At 37.6% G+C, this 20,567-nt stretch overlaps 2 protein-coding genes and 1 long non-coding RNA gene across 3 annotated transcripts; 2 read left to right on the top strand and 1 right to left on the bottom strand.

The window, feature by feature from the left end:
* Positions 1-2,070: 2,070 nt before the first annotated feature.
* LOC308409154 lies at positions 2,071-19,656 on the bottom strand. The gene is made up of 4 exons (XR_013973953.1): positions 19,525-19,656; positions 3,173-3,204; positions 2,440-2,510; positions 2,071-2,292 (listed from the first exon to the last, which is right to left on the bottom strand). It is a non-coding gene; the product is annotated as an uncharacterized lncRNA (long non-coding RNA).
* Positions 6,311-9,768, top strand: LOC308409151 (zinc finger BED domain-containing protein 4-like). Its single transcript, XM_080901716.1, has 3 exons — positions 6,311-6,811; positions 7,872-9,259; positions 9,354-9,768. Exons 1-3 carry the CDS (start codon positions 6,660-6,662, stop codon positions 9,740-9,742), a joined length of 1,929 nt encoding a protein of 642 aa, XP_080757842.1. The 5' UTR covers positions 6,311-6,659; the 3' UTR covers positions 9,743-9,768.
* LOC308408299 (uncharacterized protein) lies at positions 14,574-16,207 on the top strand (the record flags this gene model as incomplete). The annotated part of the gene is made up of 4 exons (XM_080900502.1): positions 14,574-14,616; positions 15,170-15,490; positions 15,570-15,929; positions 16,059-16,207. The coding sequence occupies 4 exons, from the start codon at positions 14,574-14,576 to the stop codon at positions 16,205-16,207; spliced, it is 873 nt and encodes a 290-aa protein (XP_080756628.1).
* Positions 19,657-20,567: the final 911 nt, after the last annotated feature.

Below are 20,567 nucleotides of genomic sequence, written 5' to 3'. Positions count from 1 at the left end.
TGGCTCTGTTGTGCTGGCTCCAGGTCCACTGTGTAACTGACACCACCAACATTAGAGCCTCTTAGGCTACGTTCACACTGCAGGTCTTAATGCTCAATTCCGATTTTTTGATCAAATACGATTTTTTTGTCTGCTCGTTCACACTACAAATAAAATGCGACAGCAACGCGCTCTAGTGTGAACGCTCAAAGCGGCCGCATGCGCAAAAGAAGACGTCACACACAACGCGCTCTGTTTAGACCCAGAGCAACAGTATTGTTTGACTGATGGACCTTAATATAAAGACTTCGGACTTTACGTTTCCCAATTTTTGCTTTAAATTATTTTGTTATTTAAATAATAATGTAAATAACCTAATAATGATCCTTATTGCTGTGTAAGAGGAGCGCTGCTTCAAAGGATAGCTGCAGGTTTCTGTCAGAATCTGCAGATTATACAGTACAAATAAAATGTTCACGTTTCTCCAACGTTGTCTTCCCAACAGTTTCACTGGATGGCCAGGAAGCGTTCACGATGTCTTCTCGGACGCTTCTCCGGCGCTGATAATTGGCGTCTGTCTTGTGTCAGTGACGTAAAAGACGGATTTAATGCGACATGACCATCAAACAGCAGTCGCTTTCTAAACCATCGGATATGTATCGGATTCAGCACCACATACAAAGTGACCCAGATCGGATTTGAAAATATCGGATTTGTGCCGTTCACACTGTCAGACCATGATCGGTTGTGGGTCGCACAGGGTCAAAACATAGGATTTGATGTTTGGGTTTCCAGCAAAGCGTGGAATTACCAAAATCAGAGAGGGGATAGAGATGGGATAGCCTAACATATGAAACAGGAAAAGACCGCAGTGTAATGCATTTATTTTAACAAAGTGACTGTGTTCTAGTTATTAACTATTTAAGCAGTAACTGTAACAGAATACAGTTACTCATATTTTGTATTTTATACAGGTAATGCCAGTACATGTATTCCGCTACTCCCCAACACATTCACCAGTGTGTGAATGTGTGCGTGAATGGGTGGATGACTGGATATGTAAAGCGCTTTGGGGTCCTTAGGGACTAGTAAGGCGCTATATAAATACAGGCCATTTACCACTGTATTAGCAAAACTACTGTTTTTGATCAATGCACAGTACCTCTTTTAAGTTTAACAGATGATTCACATTCTGTCATTTCAAGTTGTTCTTCAGCTGTTAAAAATATTAAAATTTTAGATACCACAACCTATGATTAAATTCACTCAGTCAGAGCTGCATATACAGAAACTTTAGAGACACTTAAAGTATAAAGGAAAAGCGTTATTAAGTGACCAACGCGTTTCCACTGGAGTCTTCTCATCAGGTCCTTTTCTTCTCCATGCACCTTAAAAGTAGGTGAAGTTGTGCCAGAAAATATTGTTGCTATACAGAAACTTTAGACATCCTCATTACTTCGAACTAACCAAGTATGATTCAAGCTTAAGGGGAAATAATATAAGACGAATATTATAAGATGGTGATTATCAGTTTAATCAGGTCAGACTAGTTGATACAGAAGAACCAAGACATTGGCATAAAAACAAGACAGGAAGAGAAATTAATCCACTGTTGAAAATTATAATAAATCAAATAAAAAAAGAAACATAAAAGCTTCCCCAAATATATCCCCCAAATTTAAAATCCATAGAATAACAATGAAAATCTGAACCAAAAAACATAATTGCAAAACAAAAACATAATATTTGAAGTTAGAAAAAAAAAATTCAACAATATTACAAGAAATCAAAGCCACTCCACTGTTGGAATTATAAAGAATTCAAAAAAGGAATCTAAAAGTTAAATCAAAACATAAACTCCTATGATATATTTAAAACTATACTCGAAAACTCTTGGACCACGATAAGCAAAAACTGATTTCACAGACAAACTGAAGTAGCCTGCAGAAGCTGTTCTATGTAACTAATACAAAAAATATATTTTTTATGGCAGCAAAATAAAATCAATAACTATGATAACGGAGATATGGTGATGGCAAAAATAGTGACAAGCAATCTGCGGTGATTTCTTAACAAACTGAGTTTCCCACAAGAAAGTATGTTGCTAAGAAAAAACGAAGCAGCAAGGAAATAAATGCTGATAACTTTGAAATGAGTGTGTCGCTGCATCGGCCCTGCGCTGCCCTGGAGAGGGTGTTAGGTGTGATTATCTGCTTTGAGAACAGAGTACACACACTCTGTGTTTGCTCTTCTCATTTTTATTTTTCTGGAGAAACCCAGTTCTGCACAGCTGGTTGCAGTGTCTTTGTCATTCTGCAAAATATTCATATGTTAGTGTTGCTGAAATTTTGGAGGTCAGAGTTGATGTTCTTTTCATTTTTTATTATTTATTATTTATCGCTGCATGATATGACATTATTAAAATAAAAGGTTAATTGCTTTATTGTGCCACATATTTACCAGAAACGTATGTATGGAATTTGATTGATCCACTGTTGACTTGCCAATATGATGGGAGCCAGTCATTTTTCCTTTCAAAAAAAGAAATCCATTCTCAGTATGTGTACATATAATAACTGCAATTAATGTACTGAAATTGTGACAGTATGACAGAAAATATAAAGAAAAATTAAAGAGCTAACCAAAAAAGAGGTTAACTTATGTAAAGCATGTTCAAATGAAGGTGTTTGGTCCAGATGTCAGCTGTAGAGTATGGAAATACGTAGGAGAAAGGGGAGTGAACTGTAGATTGTTTTAACTTAATCTAGTTTAACTAACTTCAAAAGATGAAGTGAGAGGCCTAAAACATGTGTACAGCAGATTGACAGCATCTGCAAGTCACATCCTTAATAAATAAAAGGCCTGACACACTTAAGGCAGTGTTATTGAGGCTCTCGTCAAAATTAAAAGGAATTAAGAATAAACCATAAAATATCATCTGGAAAAAATCTGATTTGCAATGAATATATAATTTTTCTCCAGCATGACAATGATGCCAAACACTCTAATGCACATGGAAATTAAGTTGCAAAGTCTGTGTTGTGCTTGTATTTGTATATGCACATGTCTGAGTATCTATGTTTGCTGCACACAGTCAGTGAAGTAGCTGCTCTGTCACACATACTACATATGGTAATCATTCAAAAAAATTCAAAAAAGCACTAATTTATCAGTATTTGTTAACATTTCCAACCTGTGCAGCGTTGACAAGCATTCCTTTGATTGCTGTAGAAAACAAGAATGGGGATCAAAATCATGCTGCTGGTCAAGAATACTGCAAGCACAAGAACAAACAACCCAAATCCTGATACTGACTCTGGAAAAACAATAAAATAAAGCATTATGTACATTTAGGATCAATAGGATTAATTAAAACACATAAATTATAAGTAGTCAATAGCTACAAAAGTCAAAGTTCATTGATTTTAGCCAATGAAAAGTTGTCAGATTTTAATTATCGCAATTATAAATGAATCATTATATAAGGAAAACAAGTCTATTTATTTTGCATAGTGTCATTTATTTTCAGTGGTTTGCATAAAACATGATTAAGACAGAAAATATCTCAATAAAACATTGTTGTTTTGACTTCAGCTCTTCCCATTAGCCAGGCTAAACGGTTCAATGCGAGATGGATTTAAATACAAATGTTAATACATACTTATCTCTACTTTAGTTCCTTCACCAAACAGGATCTTTCCACATGTGACCACAGCACAGTAATAAGTCCCAGCATCAGAGTAGTCCTGTATCGTTTTTGATAGACTGTAGACACAGTTTCTCTTCAGAGCCTCATCCCTGCTGACCATGTGAGTGTAAATGATGCTTGGAGTAAAACTTTCAGATCCAGCTCTCAACCAGTACACTCTGTGTTCATCTGGACATTGGAATGCTTTTTCTTTGCTCGTGGAGAGAAGTGAACACTGGAGAGCCAACGAGTCTCCGATCAGAACAGACTCTTTCTTTGGAACTTGTTTCATGTAGATTGATTCCTGCTGGTTGTAATCTGTAAATTAAGTCAGATTTGTAACCTAAACAATTAATAATAGATTTTATTCTTTGTGCGAGTGATTTAACTGTTCACTGAACATAAGAGTTTTAGTGCCATTGGTAGCATCTTACCTTTCACAGCCAAGAATGTGCCACTGCTGAACATCTGTGAATATGTGGTTCGCATTTGACAGAAATATGTTGCTTCATCCTCTTTGCTGACATTTCTGATAGTAAATATTTCTTTGTTCAATGTGAAACGTGAATCTTTAAATGCATCAGTTGAAGTTATTTTGTCCAGAATAACAGAAGCAACACTTTGGGGCAAGTGTCCCAGAGACTGTTTATACCAGTGAAAGGATTTGAACTCCTCAGAGACTTCACAGCCAAAAGTAACATTGTCACCAAGGTCAACAACAGTCAAAGAGATCAACTGAGGAACCTCTGAAGTTTGAGTCACAGCTGAAGAAGAAAAAAATGCAGTTAACAAAATGACAAAATCGATGTAAATACTGTTAGATAAATATCCAGCAACAGTAAATGTGTACGACGGTGTAGTACAAACATGCTCTTCATGTTTTTCTCACGAGCAATGAATTGCAGTTACATGGTGTACAAAGAAGAATCAAAGCAGCCAGTGCTATGATCATTGTGGTGCAGCACTCTTGTTGCTCTCTACTGATCTTCTCTTGCTCAAATAGGAGGCATACAGCCATCACAAGGTGACGAAGGTTTGACAAGCAGAAATCAATGATTGGCTGAAATGTAGGAAATGGCCTTTCTCCCATTTAGGGAACATTGTGTATATTATCACTGGATCTAAGAGGTTTTTCTTTCGGAGTAACTACTTTGATAACCACTTAAAATGTGTCAGAAAGTCTTATGTGCCATTCTCAGCACAAGCTCTGGGAATCTTTTTATAGCAGTATTTTACTTAGAGTAGTAGCTTCATGATGTTTCTTTGTAAATCAGATACACATCAGATTTATGATGCAAACTTTTTATTTGATCATAGCTTAATATCTTTCTGGTTAACCAGGATTTAGAAAATGAAGTGTATCAATATAGGTAGAGCTGACTTTTCCTGAGTATTTAGGGGAAATTGAGAGCTACATCGTACATTCTGTAGGTTTTAGGGAAAAACCACAAAGAAAGCATGTACAGTATTTGAGAGACAGAGGACACTAACTGTGTATTTGTCACCAAGGTGCACGATACAAGATTTTTTACCATTGAAACTTAGAATTTAGTTTTTTCTTAAAAATAACATCAAAACATGGAATACAGGTGTCTTTTCATTGGCTTTTTATGATAATAATATAAAATAATGGCTACATAAAAAAGAGAGAACAACAAGGAAGTCACATTCAGCTGCAACACTCATAGATGAAGGCTGTGGTGGGCCTTTGACCAACCCTACTGAAGCTGTTTCCTCAGAACAGGACACATCATGAAGTTTTATGTACCGTTAATTTGAATGGGCTAAAAATCTATTATTGTACTAAGTTAACACATTCTGACAATCTTAGGGGAGGTGGTCAAAACAAATATACTCTTGTAATCTTGTGAAAAAAAGAAAAAAAAGAGAGACCAGAGTAGTACAAGTGAATCATGAGCACCTCCCCTGGTTTCCTTGCAATTGCCAATGAAAACAAACAAAAACAAACCACAGTGTTACTGAAATCAGTCACAGCATGACTGAACAGGTCTGAGTGTTGGTGTCTGTTTCTCACATAGGCTTTAACAACTCCAGATGTTTGTTCTGATATAAAAACTAGTCACATTAAAACTATAGTATTATCATTTCCCTTTAAAAACAACAGCAAACAAAACAAACAAACAAACAAATGACACAGTGTTTCAAGATCAGATACCTGAGATTGAAAGAGACAAGAAGAAACCCTGTTTGTATTCACACCCCTGTTTGAAAGCCCAACCACAGCAATGCTTAAGTTTCCATCATGCATCAACCATGGCTATTTTTGTCTTTGTGTGTTTCAGGTGCAAGTAATGTTGTGCACAAAAAGGATGTACGGAGTACTAAAAGAAGATGAAGAACATGTGAAAAGAATAATCAAGTTATCGGTGTCCTGTTTGAAAAGATATTTTACAATCGTTAGCTTTCTTGCTTGTAGCTGTTTGTGTAAGATCTGACCACAGGCCAGACACAGAACTGTACTAGGAAATTACAGCGAACTATTTGATTAAACTATAAGACCTATTTATTTGCCACAGGTCATGCAGGTTGTTGTAGATGTTTTCACCACCCGCTGCAGTGCCTTGCAGTCAGCAACACAGCTGGTCAGGATGCTGTCTATCGCACAGTGGTAGACGTCAGAGGTGTGGACTCGAGTCACATGACTTGGACTCGAGTCAGACTCGAGTCATTAATTTTATGACTTTAGACTTGACTTGAAAAAAGGTTGTAAGACTTGTGACTTGACTTGGACTTTTACACCAGTGACTTGGGACTTGAATTGGACTTGAACCTGTTTACTTGAAAAGACTTGATATTTTACCCAAATCTAAAATTTAACATACATATTATATAAAAAGTGTGGACCATTAATTCACTTTATTCATTCATTCATTCTTACCACACTCCGTATGTATGTGAGCGTGAGCTGTAGCACAGCCAATCAAATTAACCAGATTTAAAAAAAAAACAAAAAAAAACGCTCGAGCCAAAAATGCTCCCAAGAGTAATTTCTTTCGGCTACATAAACTACGAAGTAGTCAACAAAAAACGAAATGCAACATGCAAAACATGCAAGAAGAGAATTACAGACGGAGATGGAACAACTTCCAACTTTGTCCGACATTTGAAGTTGCATAAAGAACGGTAAGTGCTGCCTTTTTTTGCTACGATGAGATAGCGACTTAGCTAACTTCATCTTATTAGCAAATGTTCTCCGGGCTACGTTGATGATACTGTTTGGCTTTAACAGGTATGATATGTTTGTCATGCTATTTTAAATCCGGTCCTACAAGCGCATCCAAGAATAATACGCAACTTGTTCGCTCAGAATTGTCGGTGAATGGTGAGCAGGGTCCGTTTCAGAAAGTGGGTTCTGTAGCTGTACTCAGGGAAGACAGTTTCTCTCCGTCTCCTCCTCATCATTAACCCCGTAGAGCTACATGTTTATTTTTGTAAGAAAACCAATTACACCCTTATTTTTTGTTTATTATTGTGACTTATTTTGACATTGTTATGTGTTGCCAGACCATGGTTATATTTCATTATGCCAGTAGATACTGCTCTTGCATTGCTGTGGAACTACCAGAGAGACTCTAGCAATAGGCTCTGTGCACGCGCAGCTCAGAAATAAATGAGCTCCGTCCTGAGCAAGACGCTAACTTCGGTGTCCTCTCTATTAATCCACAGTTTGCTCATATTTGGCTACGCAGTGCTCTCTAGCCTGTGTGCTGCTTGCTGCCGGTCCAGATTCCCCTAGGTCTGGTGCCGGTAACATATGGTCGTGTTTAACTTTTGCATGTCTGAGCCAGGGAAAAAAAATTTTGGTTAGAAAATCTGGCCCACCTTAATGTGTAATTGAGTAGTCCTGCTATATAAGGCCTTTTTCTTCTGTCATTTATGTCAATACATCAAATAAAATACTTTGATCTTATGTTATTAGCTGTTGTTTATTTGCAAAGGTCAGTTATTCTTAACAGGGATGCTAAACATTGCTTATTGGAACTGTATGCAGAGTTTTGAGAAAAGTGTTTTAATAAATATTGTTTATATATTTTTCATTTATATTTTTTATTGTCTGAAAACTATGAGAGTTTAAGTGTTAATAGTTATTTAGGATTATTAGGATCAACTTAAAGTAAAATGCAATTCATGAATGGCTGAAATGGAATTTCTGACATGAGTCTAATATGCTTACCTCTATCAGATTTGAAGAATACCAGATGAAAAAGAGGATCACAAATGAACCTCAACAGCCTTCCATATCACAGTTTATGGACACTTGTGCCGGACAGTACAGCATGACTCATCCACAGCAGAAAGCTATCACGAATGCATTATTAAGTGACTTGATTATTGGTTGCAACCTGCCCCTTTCTATTGTGGAAAACAAGAATTTTCGGTACTTTCTGACGGTAGTTGACAGAAAATACAGCCCGGTATGTCGCAGAACAATTATATCAAAAACGGAGAACCTTGCTGCTGAGAAACGTTCAATGTTAAAAACTCAGTTGAGCGAGACTGATCATGTTTCAGTCACTGTGGACATTTGGTCAGACCGAAGGATGAGGGGTTTCCTTGGTATCACTGTGCACTGGATACAGAAAGAGACAGAGAGGATGCAGCTAAAATCCAAACTGCTGGCCTTTGACCGCTTCAAAGGATTACACACTGGTGAAAGAATCTGTGAGAAATTTGAAGCTATATGTGACGAATACAACATTAAAGATAAACTAGACTATATTATTAGTGACAATGCTGCCAATATGCGGAAAGCATTCACTGTGTGCTTCCCCACTGAGCAAGCTGAGGAACATGATGATGGTGATCATCTTGACGACCCAGAGCTCTGGCATGACTTAACCTTGGAAGATCAGGAAACAGTAGGTGCTGCTATGGCAAAGACACAGCGCCTGCAGTGTTTTGCGCACACACTTCAGCTGGTGGTGAAAGATGGTTTGTCAGAGACCAAAGTGGCATCTCCTTCACTTTCAAAGTTATCTAAGCTCAGCTCTCTACTGCACACAAGCACAACATTCAAAGATGTGTTTGAAGCTGAATTTGGTGAACAGAAAGCGATCCCTGCAGCTGTAATCACAAGATGGAATTCAACACTGAGACAAGTGAAGGCAGTTATCCAATGTGAACATCTAAAACTCTGTGCTGTTCTTGAAATGACTGGGCACAAGGAGTTATTATTCACAACACGAGAGTGGAACCTGTTGAAGGAGATGGTGGACATCTTGAAGCCTTTTGGAGAAGCAACAGATTTGACACAAGGTGAGAAAATAGTCACGATTAGTGCTGTTGTTCCATCCGTGCTGTCCCTCAATCACCACCTGGAGAAACTGAAGCCTCAAGTCCATTTCCTGAATGGTCTGGTCAGGAGCCTCCAAGCATCTTTGAACAAAAGATTTCTTGGAATCTTTATCAGTGTGCAAATGGCTAGAGCCGAAGATGGGATCACTGCCCCCTTTTCAGATCCAGTGTACCTTAAAGCAGCTGCTTTGGATCCAGCATTTTCTCTGTTGTGGGTGGAACACCATGTGTTGGGCAGTTGTGACATAAAGACAGAGGTGACACAAAAAGTTAAAGGTAAAGATTGAATATAGTTTATATTTTTTCTGTATTTTTTTTTGTCTAAAATTGTAATAAAGGCTCTTTTGCTGTTGTTAATTTGTTTTGCCAGATCTGATCCTGCAAGATGCGGCAGATCCTGCAAAGTCAGAGCAACTTGTGACTCCTGGTGAGGAACATCAAGAGGACTGTGAAGATGGAGGACTCTTTGCTGCTTACTGTAAGAGGCAGAAGAAGGATGTGGGGAAGAGTCCAGCTCTACAGCTAAGTCACTACCTGGATATTGCTGATGGACAGAACGCCCTCTTGTTCTGGGCAATGAACATGCAGACTCTTCCTTCTCTGTTTCATGTGGCCACCAGAGTTTTGGCAGTACCTGCATGTAGTGCTCCTGTGGAGCGAGTTTTCAGCTATGGTGGCATCATTCTACGGCCTCATCGTGCACAAATGACTGACAGACTTTTGGCCAATTTGGTCTTTTGCAAATGCAATGCAGAATAGTTAATAGTGAACTGAAATAAGTTAAAGTGCACATTCTTGTTCATTGTTTATATATATATATATATATATATATATATATATATATATATATATATCATTCATTCATTCATTCATTCATTGTTTTGTACATACGGAAATCTCAGCACTTTTTGTTTCAACAGGAAGTTCTGCTTTTGCATTTTTTCACTGAATGTTTATTCTGTGAATTTGTAATTTAGAGGAAGACTATTCTTGCAGCAAAGTTTAATTGAGCTGTGCAAGGTGCAATTTCAGAATTAGTTTGTGCATATTTTGTAAGTTACTTGTTTCATCAGGTGATGAGATCAATACAGATTTAAAAAAAGAACACATGGTCTATTATTTACACCTAACATATAACTGCAACATTATTTTTTCGTTTTTTTTTTTAAAGACTCGAAAGGACTTGAAATTCAAAGTTTCAGACTTGTGACTTGACTCGGACTTTTACACCAGTGACTTGAGACTCGACTCTGACTTGCCTGACATTACTTGAGACTTGACTTGAGGATAAAGACTTGAGACTTACTTGAGACTTGCAAGACAATGACTTGGTCCCACCTCTGGTAGACGTTACCCAGTATGTCAGTAGACAGGTGGTTCTTCTTCAGTGCTCTCAAGAAAAAACAGGCACTGATGTGCCTTCTCGACCAGGCTGGAGGTGTTAGTTGACCAGGACAGATTCTCAGAGATGTGCGTCCCCAAGAACTTGAAGCTGGAGACCCGTTTCAACAGCTGTGCCATTTACGTAGATGGGGGCATGGGATGGGTGTCTCTCTTCTCTCTCCTCAAGTCCACAATGATCTCTTTGATTTTGCTGGTATTCAGAAGCAGGTCATTGTCAGCACACCACATAGCTAGTTGCATTACTTCTTCCCTGTAGCCAGACTCAGCATTGTCACTGATGAGACCAATCACCGTGGTGTCATCTGCAAACTTGATGATGGAGTTGGATCCAGGGTTAGGGCAGGGGTCAGCAACCTTTAACATCGAAAGAACCATTTGGACCCGGTTTCCATGCAAAAGAAAACACTGGGAGCCGCAAATACTTTTTGACATCTAATATGAAGATAACACTGTATATATTGTTTTTTACCTTTATGCCTTGTTTGAACAACTAAGGTGTGTTGCTTATGAAATCCTTGAAGTGCTACAGAGAAAATTACATTTTATTTATGCAATTAACACTTTTTGAACTCTTAAAGAAATATAACAAAAGGAAAGACACCCAGCTGAACTAAAATGATCCACGTAGCAAACAAAAACTGTTGTGAGCCGCCACCCTTATATCGCCTTTGGGCTTTTGGAGCCTTGACCTGACTTTTAAAAAAAATAATTTGAAAAAAAGCTCTATTCTGCTAAAAAATGAAAAATAGATATTTACAAAATTCTGCCTAAATATGTATTTTACCTGGTTAATGGGTGTGGCGGGGCGTGGTCTGCAGCGCCGCTGCAGGGGAGGGGGACACACCTGAGCGGCACCCGCAATCATGCCTCGCCGCCTTTACGTCTGTGCTGTTGTGTTGGTATGTGTCAGGCTGTGAGCTGAAAAGCTACAGCCGGCTGTATGCGTCAGCAACCGTGTTCATGGAAACATCGTCGGGTCTGCCGTGATGTGTTTACAATGGAACTTCTGCTCCTGAACCTCTGCGCACAGCGTCTGCAGATCGGGTCTGTACGAAGTCACTTTCATCTTTACGCTGGACTGTAAGCTGTCATCTGTGAGGCGTGAGCGGTGTTTGTTTCTAACATAGTTCACGGTGGAGAACAGCTGCTGACATAATGTGGATCCGAAGATCCATAATTGACCTACCTGGGGTTGAAAGTCTCGATAAATGCACGGCGTTTCGGCAGGTATACCGGCTTCCGCGAGTGTGACGCTTACTTTGAGCGATGAAAAAATAATAGAATATAATTTTATTTTTTGTATTTCAATATCACAATAATCTTCCAATTTAGAACTACAAGTTAAAAAAGAACTAACATAAATAAAATAAACTTCAGCTAAATGCTTCTAATTTATTTTCCCAAACCACACGGAGCTGCACTATAAGGACTAAAGAGCCGCATGCGGCTCCGGAGCCGCAGGTTGCCTACCCCTGGGTTAGGGTCATCTGTATCGGTTATGAACTACCTCCAACGCTTCAGTGACTGGAACACAAGTGAAGCGAGATGTAACATTGTACGAGACCATTGTTTGATCTGCCTATATAATGACATCTCTCACCTTCCCAACAAAATCCAAGGTGTTGTGACTTAGCGTAGATTCCCTAAGTATAGTTTGTGGTATGAGTGTGCAAATGAGCTCTTCAATTAAGGGCCTCCAACCAAAAAAAATCTTCCAGACGACCAGTGTTGGGAAAGTTACTTTTAAAATGTATTCCACTACAGATTACAGATTGCATGCCCCAAAATGTATTTTGTAACGTATTCCGTTGCGGTACTCAGTGAGAGTAACGTATTCTGAATACTTTGGATTACTTAATATATTATCGAATTTTTTACCACTACATGAATGTACTATTGCTGAGTGATTATTAATATTACTGAAAGATACTTGCCATACCAATACCAACTAGATTTTTAAATCTTAATATAAAATGAGTAACAGTAGGTGGACATTGGGTAAAGCTGCACTTTTTGCAGCGATCTCGTATAGAAAACTATTCTGTGCATATATAAAACAGGTCTGCGGCTCCGAACGGTAGTAAAGGGACCTCTGGCTAATCCGTCAGGTTTGTGTTGGCTCGTAGCCGAAAACTAACTTCACTTTGTTGTCTGGGTCGACTTTTCTTGCGAGAGACAGAGAGAGGCGTTGAAAGGCTGCTCCAACGGAACTTATTGTTTAGAGAAAAACACAAACACAGTGTACAGTCGAGTCATAATAGCTTACTTACAACTGGGCTACACTGCCCATTAGGCTACATTCTTTAGGGAAATGCCTGTAACACTCTACCTATTGCCCTCATATTAAAATTTTTTTTGAAAAATAATCTTTTAAAATATTTCTTCACTTTATTATGCGGGCCGCAAGTAGGGGTGACATGGGACGCCAGATTGAGACCCAGGCATTTGAGCCTCTTAATGTGTGTTTTGTGGGTTTCCACCGGCGTGGAATTACCAAAAAAAAGAGGGGACAGCTTAACATATGAAACAGGAAAAGACCGCTGTGTAATCCCTATATTTCAACAAATTAACTGTATTCTGAACACCACCTGTTAAACAGTAACTGTAGCGAAATACAGTTACTCATATTTTGTATTTTAAATACTTAACGGCGGTACGTGTATTCCGTTACTCCCCAACACTGTCCTTCTGGCAGACAAGGATAGGTGCACAGTTTTGCTAAACCAGAAAGACTATCATGAGAAAATTTTGTCACTGCTCAGTAACAAAAATACTTATGAGCCCCTGAAATGAGACCCAGGAAGTGTTTACAGGAAGAGGGTGATATATTGTCTAAAGCAGTTAGAACAAGACAATGCTACTAACCAGACTTCATAACGCAGGCTATACCCAGGGGAACCTACACCAAGTCTGTATGGCTTACCTTGGCTTACCTTTGATTTAAGAAAGCAGAGTTTACCAACACCTGCACTATACATTGCACCCCAAATCATGACTGACTGTGGATATTTCACACTGGACCTCCACCAGCTTGGTTTCTGTTCCTCACCCGTCTTCCTCCAAACCCTTGGACCTTGATTGCCAAATGAAAGGCACACTTTAATCAGGAAAGAGGACCTTGGACCACTGGCCAACAGTCCAGTCTTTCTCCTTGGCCCAGTTGAGTTGCTACCAACATTGGCTCAGTCTCAGAAGTGGTTTGACCTGAGGAACAATACAATTGTAGTCCATCTCCAAGAGCCGTCTGAATGTGGTGGCTTTTGAAGCTGTGACTCCAGCCTCATTCCACTCTTTCTGGATCTCTGCCAGATTCTTGAATCTTCTCTGTTTGAAAATCCACTGAAGGCCACAGTCATCTCTTCTTCTGGTGCATCTTCTCCTGCCACATTTTGCCCTTCCACTAGACTTTCCATTGATATGCTTGGACACAGCACTCTGTGCACAGCCAGCCTCTTTAGCTATGAACTTTTGTAGCTTACCCATCCTATGGAGGGTATCAATGATGCTCCTCTGGACAGTTGTCAAGTCTGCAGTCTTCCCCATATATTGAACCTAACTGAGACAACTGAACCAAAGTGAAGCAATTTAATGACACCTGGGAAAACCTGTGCAGGTGCTTTGAGTTTAGTAAATGAGTTGTTTGTGACACTCAATTTAAAACATTCATGCGTTGCGCTGATGTTTTCTACAGTATTCTAATTTTTTGAATTCCTGTTTTTGTGGGTTTTATAAACTGGAAGCCCAGATTATGTACAAATACACAACTAAATACTTGAAATCATTTAAGTTGTGGGCCCTGAATCTATAATTTATGAAAGTTTAACATTTTGAATAGAAGTATGGAAATAAATAAACTTTTCCATGATATTCAAATTTTTTGGAAAGGGTCTGTATATGTGTACCTTGCACTTCATGCCACAAATAGCAGTAGTGACTGAGCTTAGTCCTGTTTGAGTGCCTAAGGGTTAAGGACAAGAATAACAATCCCATAGAGGCAACAGCACTATTGTTACAAAAACGGACAGTTGTAACAAAAGATGAAAGAGAGGTGACAAATGTGACAGGAAATGTACTTTTGAATCTATTGTGTGTTAACCAATCAGATACTGTCTGACTTAAAACAATCATCTTACCTCCTCCACTCACTGAAATATGGGTAAGGTCCCCAAGAGAAAACACTGTCACGATGATCATCTTATGGATTACATTGTTTTTTCTTCACCAAGGATGTAAGTGCTTTTTAAAAAAAAAATGTCAAAAATGTTCTTAAGTATTTACCTGTCAAATAGGTATGTATAAATTGTTGTTAAAGTAGTTTTGCACTAATAGGTTACCACATCAAACAATATTTGTTTTTTTCTTTTTTTCTCTTCAAGTTACTTTTTTTTCTGCTTTCTCTTAATTCAGATACTGTAGTTCCAGTGAAAACTGTTCAGCTTGGTGAACCAGCGACTATAACATGTGCTATACCCAAAGAGCTCAGCAGTAGAGGAGTCCACTGGTACAAGCAGAGCTTTGGGAAAACTGACGTTAATAGTGACAGTATTCAAATCTACAGAACCTACTTTTGGTCCTGAATTTACTAGTTTGAAATTTGACATAGGTGATGATTTTGCCAGCCTGACCATTTTGAAAGCAGATCAAGACGATGAGGGAATCTATCACTGTGCAAACACAGAAAGGATTGGAGTTAAATGGAGTTTGTTTATAGAAGGAAAAAAAAGACCTACTTTTACAAAGCTTGTAATTCTTTCTATCTTTCTATCTTTTCTCTTAATTCAGATTCTCTGGTTCCAGTTAAAACTGTTCAGCTTGGTGAACCAGCAACCTTAACATGTGCTATTCCCAAAGAGCTCAGCATTAGAGGAGTCAACTGGTACAAGCAGAGTGTCGGGGATACTCTTAAATTAATAGTTACACTGTATAAATCTACAGCTGATTTTGGTCCTGGATTTTCGAGCTTAAGATTTGGAGTATACGATGGTAAGAATTTTACCAGCTTGACCATTTTAAAGACAGTTCAAGAGGATGAGGGACTCTATCACTGTGCAAACACAGAATGGATTAGAACTACATGGAGTGGGACGTATTTGTTAGTAAAAGGTAATAGGACAACCTATTTTGACAAACTTTGGCATTTTTTTCTAAGCATGTTTTGAAGAATGTCTTTGTAATTGCACAGGAAACACTCAGAGGACATCAAACTATGCAGTCAGTCAGTTGCTGATAGAATCGAATCCAGTCCATCCAGGAGACACAATGACTCTTCAGTGTTCAGTCTTCTCTGACTCTGAGAACAAGACATGTCCAGGAGGTCTCAATATTCTCTGGTTCAGAACTGGATTAAATAATATTTATCCAAACATCATCTACACTGACACAAATAGCTATAATGAATGTGAGAAAAAATCTGACTCACAGGAGAGGTGTCTTTATCACTTCTCTAAGAATGTCAGCTCCTCTGATGCTGGGACTTACTACTGTGCTGTGGCCACATGTGGGGAGATATTATTTGGAAATGGAATTACACTGGATACTCGAGGTAACGTTATCATTGGTCTATCAAATGTAAAATATATGTGAACTTGCACTTTTACAAGTAACCATGAGCCTTTTTATTACACACTAATCTCATATTTTCCTTTTATCTTTTATTTTAATGTGACTGCAGAAAGCAGTGTGTGGTCACAGAAAGCCAGTAGAGCTCTTTTTTTTATCTTTGCTGTCTTGGTTGTAAGTCTGATTTTTACTGCTGTCCTCATATACACAATCAAGATAAACAACAGTGATCATTCCAAAGGTAATTTAAATTGGTTGTAGTTCTTTGTGTAATAAAAGCATATAAATCTTACATTTTTATTAACTGTTTCCTCTGTGTTTCATAATTAAGTTGCAGTCCTGCAGAAAAACTTTAGTTGTCAGAAAGGGCAACAGGTACAGTACTTAAAGCTAAAATTATTTTCATAATTTTTTTCTGTTTATTTTTTAAAGTTTTGATATATCTAATATTTTAATGGCTGTATTTTCCCTAAATAAGGACACATGGATTTTCTCTGCTGTTGTCTTTACCATGATGGAAGCTGAAAGAAGTAAAAGAACAGATCCAAAGGCAGCAAAACAGCGGCAGATCTACATGGCTGTCAAGGCTTTTGGGCTCGATTAGGTCTATTTACCATCCTTTGGAATGAAATAAACTTTTTTTGCTGTTAATTTGGAGCTAATAGGTTTTTATGTATTGTCTTTCCATAGGCATTATTATTAATGTCTAGATGTATTTAAATTGAAAATGTACATACTTGCATACATGTCAAGATCAGTCCTGAATACCAACATTCCTAGTTTTGCCTGGAATGTATGATACTCAGGTAATTAGGGTGCATACTACACTGGCACATACCCATTGAAGTTAAAATGTCAAAAACAGAAAGCTATGAAATCAGGGGATTATTATTGTTTGTTATTATATAGTGAATATGCAATCTACCCCAACTGTATTTTTCTGTTTCTATTTTATGATTTACATGATGATATCACCATGAATAAGTAAAAAAGAAAGAAAAGTATTGTAACCACAATCAAAGAGTAACTGGAAATTACTGATGTATTCAAACAGGGGAAACATCAGAGAAGATTAAAGATTCCAACATCCGTAAAATAAGTGATTTTGATCATTGCACTGTCTGGTATAGACAGGATAAAGCAATAATCAACAGTGGATGTAATTTATCATTTGGCATCATTGTCTTTACTATATTTTTGGGACTTTGTTGTAACATAATGTCCTTATTCTTATGGTTATTGTATTTCTCAACATTAACACAATTAATAAATGTAATTTAAATGTAATTAATAAATAGAACACCTTCTAGTGCAAATACAGTATTGTCCAACTTCATTTGGCAGTTTTCTAAACATTTGTCATCACCAGGGCTGGATATTTTAGAATCTATGTCATTAACATTGAAATAGTCATAGTGAACAATGTAGTGGAGTTAGGACCCAAATACAGACTCAGAATGAATGAACAAAAGATGAAGGTCTGTTGCAGGAGTGCAGCAAAAACCAGACTGAGGCAACATGAATCAAACTTGGGCACAGAAATTGTTTGATCTGTGAATTAAGATAATTGTATTAACATCTCTTTTTTAATTAATTTAAAAAAGATGTTCAAAAAAGATAAATATTAACTTTCACAGTCAAGAATGTGTCATTGCTAAATACATGTGAATACCCAACCCCCATTTGACAGAAATATTCTGCTTTATTCTCTTTACTGATTTTTATGATAGTAAAAAATATTGAGATGCTTCTTTTCTCATTCTGAAATGTGAATGAATTCATCAGATACAATAATTTTGCCAAGTCAAAAAGATCGTCTAAGGAACCTCTGCAGTGTGAATCAGTGCTTCAGAGGAAAGACAAATAAGAGGACCAATAAGAGACAAATAATACAAGGATTAATACATAGCAGTACATCTTAGCACAGTACAAAGAACATCATTTTTCTACTAGAAAACAAATCCACTTACATGGTATACAAAGGACCCGATTTCAGCTTGACATTTAGTTTCTATGGACAAAAGTACACTGAAATGTTTTGAATCAGAAAGACCAGCAACGGTATTCAAGATGTATTTCAAAATATTTTAAAATAAATGGATACAAGAAGAAAACATCAGAGGACCCACCGATCACTAGAGAATGCAACAATCTGCCATAAAGTGGAAGCATGAGCCAGTCTTTAAATATTGCAAGCTGATGAGTGAATGCTGAATATGTGTGATGTCTAAAAGTCAAGAAGCTTAAGAAAGCATGAACTCCACCCAAAGGTGGGATAGTAAGGAAAAGCTAGGCCAGCTCTCCACCTGAGAAGAGAGGTGGAATGATGGTCTTCACTTCTGGTTTCCACAGGTAGACTAAAGGGCAGACCGAGAGGAGACGGTGAACCAGAAGCTAGACTTATCTGTGCACCTGGAGCTTGCACCTGGCCAGGGTTGAGCATGCCCGTAATTCCCTGACCTCCTTTGCCACTGGTTTGTACCCAGTTTGAGGCTTCCCTGGGGTATCAACCACTGCTCTTGAGTCAAGAGACCAAACTGTCTGCCCCACCAGTCCAGCACTATATTTGTCACTATTGTCGTTTATAGGGCGGCACCAATGCAGCCTTACTTTGAACTGAGGAACAGAATAAGCGGCTCTCATATTGTCATTTGACCTGGCTCCTGACTGCTCTCAGGAGCAGAAGATTGCTTACATTTATTAAATAAATCTAAGAAACTGTAAACCAACGTCATTGGAACAGTTTAAAATAGACTTCTTGCTTACGCCTCAAACTCCCCAGGAACATGAGATTTCACTATATTTTTCACATCTTACCTAAAGACTTTTCAGTTCAGCATATCAAAACATTATACGATGCTAATTATAAGCAGCTGAAAAAGCTTGAAATGTGAAAAAATAAAGCTATAATGTTGTTGTATTACTCTTCTTTTAACTAAATTGTTACTATATTAAAATATTACTATATTTCTAAATGCATTTGCTATTTAGTGATTATTGCTCTTGTTTTTGGCCCTGTACAACACTTGGATTCATTAATGTTGTAAAGACAATAATTATTAACCCTTTGTTACTGAGCTCTGCTATCACCATGTTATTATCAAAAAGGGCCAGGATACAGGTAAGAAGAATTGCAGGTGAAAATAATGGGACAATCACACAGCAAAAAGCAAAACCCACCTTTAGAGAAAACAGACATTAACAGACTTGGGGATACAGTAGTACCAAGACATTAACACAGAGTCAAAACAGGAGGAGAAGTCAGTGAAACACTGTGGAAAGCTAGAAATCAAATCAATCCAGAAACATAAAACTCAATAGAAGTTCAACAAAAATGTAACTCACATACAGACACACTGAAGTAGCCTACAATCAGTTTTCCTATATGAGAAAGTAATACAAAAATACACATTTACAAATACAATACAAACACAAAATATAAATATTAACCCTTTACAGCCGATCGGAGCGGGCACGCTCTGTTTTGCGTAACTATTTTTAAATCCCGGTAGCTCTGCAACCAAGTAAGCTAGCGCAATAATTTTTTTTGCATATGAAACTGGAGGAGTTGTACTTACATCTGATGCCATCAGCTTGTCCTAGGTCACAGTTTCCTTCCACATATAGCTTTGCAAAAACTGCATAAAAATCACTTGCAGCAACAAAAACATGATATTCCAGAAACACGCTTCGCCGATCCATCAGCTGTTTGTAACACATCCTACGTCCATCAGCGCGAACTATCACATGACGCATGACCTGCCCGAAACCGGAAGTGACGTCATTTTGCGGAAATGTAGTTTTTTACGATCGGGGCCTTATGAGCTTGTGTTTTACTTGTTATGTGTTTTAAAAAGTTATGTTTGACTTTATGACTTTCTGTGTCGTTTCTGGGATGCTTAAGACTCATATTGCACTGCTGGAAATAGTTTATTTTGATGCATATGCTGTTATTTTGCAAATTTGCACTATAATATTTATTTTTCGTTTTTCCTGCAGTATATAAAAATTGGTGTATTTCAAAAATAAAACTATGAAGACACTCAAAATAAATTTCCTGTGGTGGGAAACTAGTTTGTGTAACTTTTTTGTATTTACAGTTTTGAGGGATAAGCCTCTTAAATTTCTCTAACTAGAAATATATATTAAAAAAACAAAAACGATTTTCAATTTTTTTGTAGTTTATTGCACTTTTTTGCAATTTATGTAATTACTATGCACCTAATGCAGACATATTATTAAAGTTTGGGCTATAATGGTTGTATTGATGTATAGCAACTTGAAATGCTCCCAAAAATGGCTCCACAGCATGTAAAATATAATATAAGCTCTGGCGAACTTGGTTCTATGGTAGGTCTTAAAGGGTTAATGACATGCATAAATGTTAAACTTGTACCAAGTAAGTTGGGGTGATTAATTACCAAACTGAAAGGCTAGCGCTCTCTCACAAGAAAACAAAAACAAAATTATTTTCTATTTCTGTGAGGCTGCAGCTATTATTAAATGCTAATAACTTATAAATATACTATGTCTGGTACTCAAGGACTGCTCATACATTAGAAAGGGCATTAGGTGTAATTATCTGCTTTGAGAACAGAGTACACACTGTGTACACTCTTCT

This window comes from Rhamphochromis sp. 'chilingali' (assembly GCF_963969265.1).
Source record: "Rhamphochromis sp. 'chilingali' genome assembly, chromosome: 13".
Taxonomy (NCBI): Eukaryota; Metazoa; Chordata; class Actinopteri; order Cichliformes; family Cichlidae; genus Rhamphochromis; species Rhamphochromis sp. 'chilingali'.
Note: the sequence above shows the minus strand (reverse complement) of the source record. Positions and strands in the feature narration are given on the sequence as shown.

Coding starts and splice junctions, on each gene's coding strand:
- LOC308409151 (XM_080901716.1), top strand. CDS start 6,660: ATGCTCCCAAGAGTAATTTCTTTCGGCTACATAAACTACGAAGTAGTC. Junction 6,812..7,871: donor TTGAAGTTGCATAAAGAACG/GTAAGTGCTGCC, acceptor TACCTCTATCAG/ATTTGAAGAATACCAGATGA. Junction 9,260..9,353: donor GGTGACACAAAAAGTTAAAG/GTAAAGATTGAA, acceptor TTGTTTTGCCAG/ATCTGATCCTGCAAGATGCG.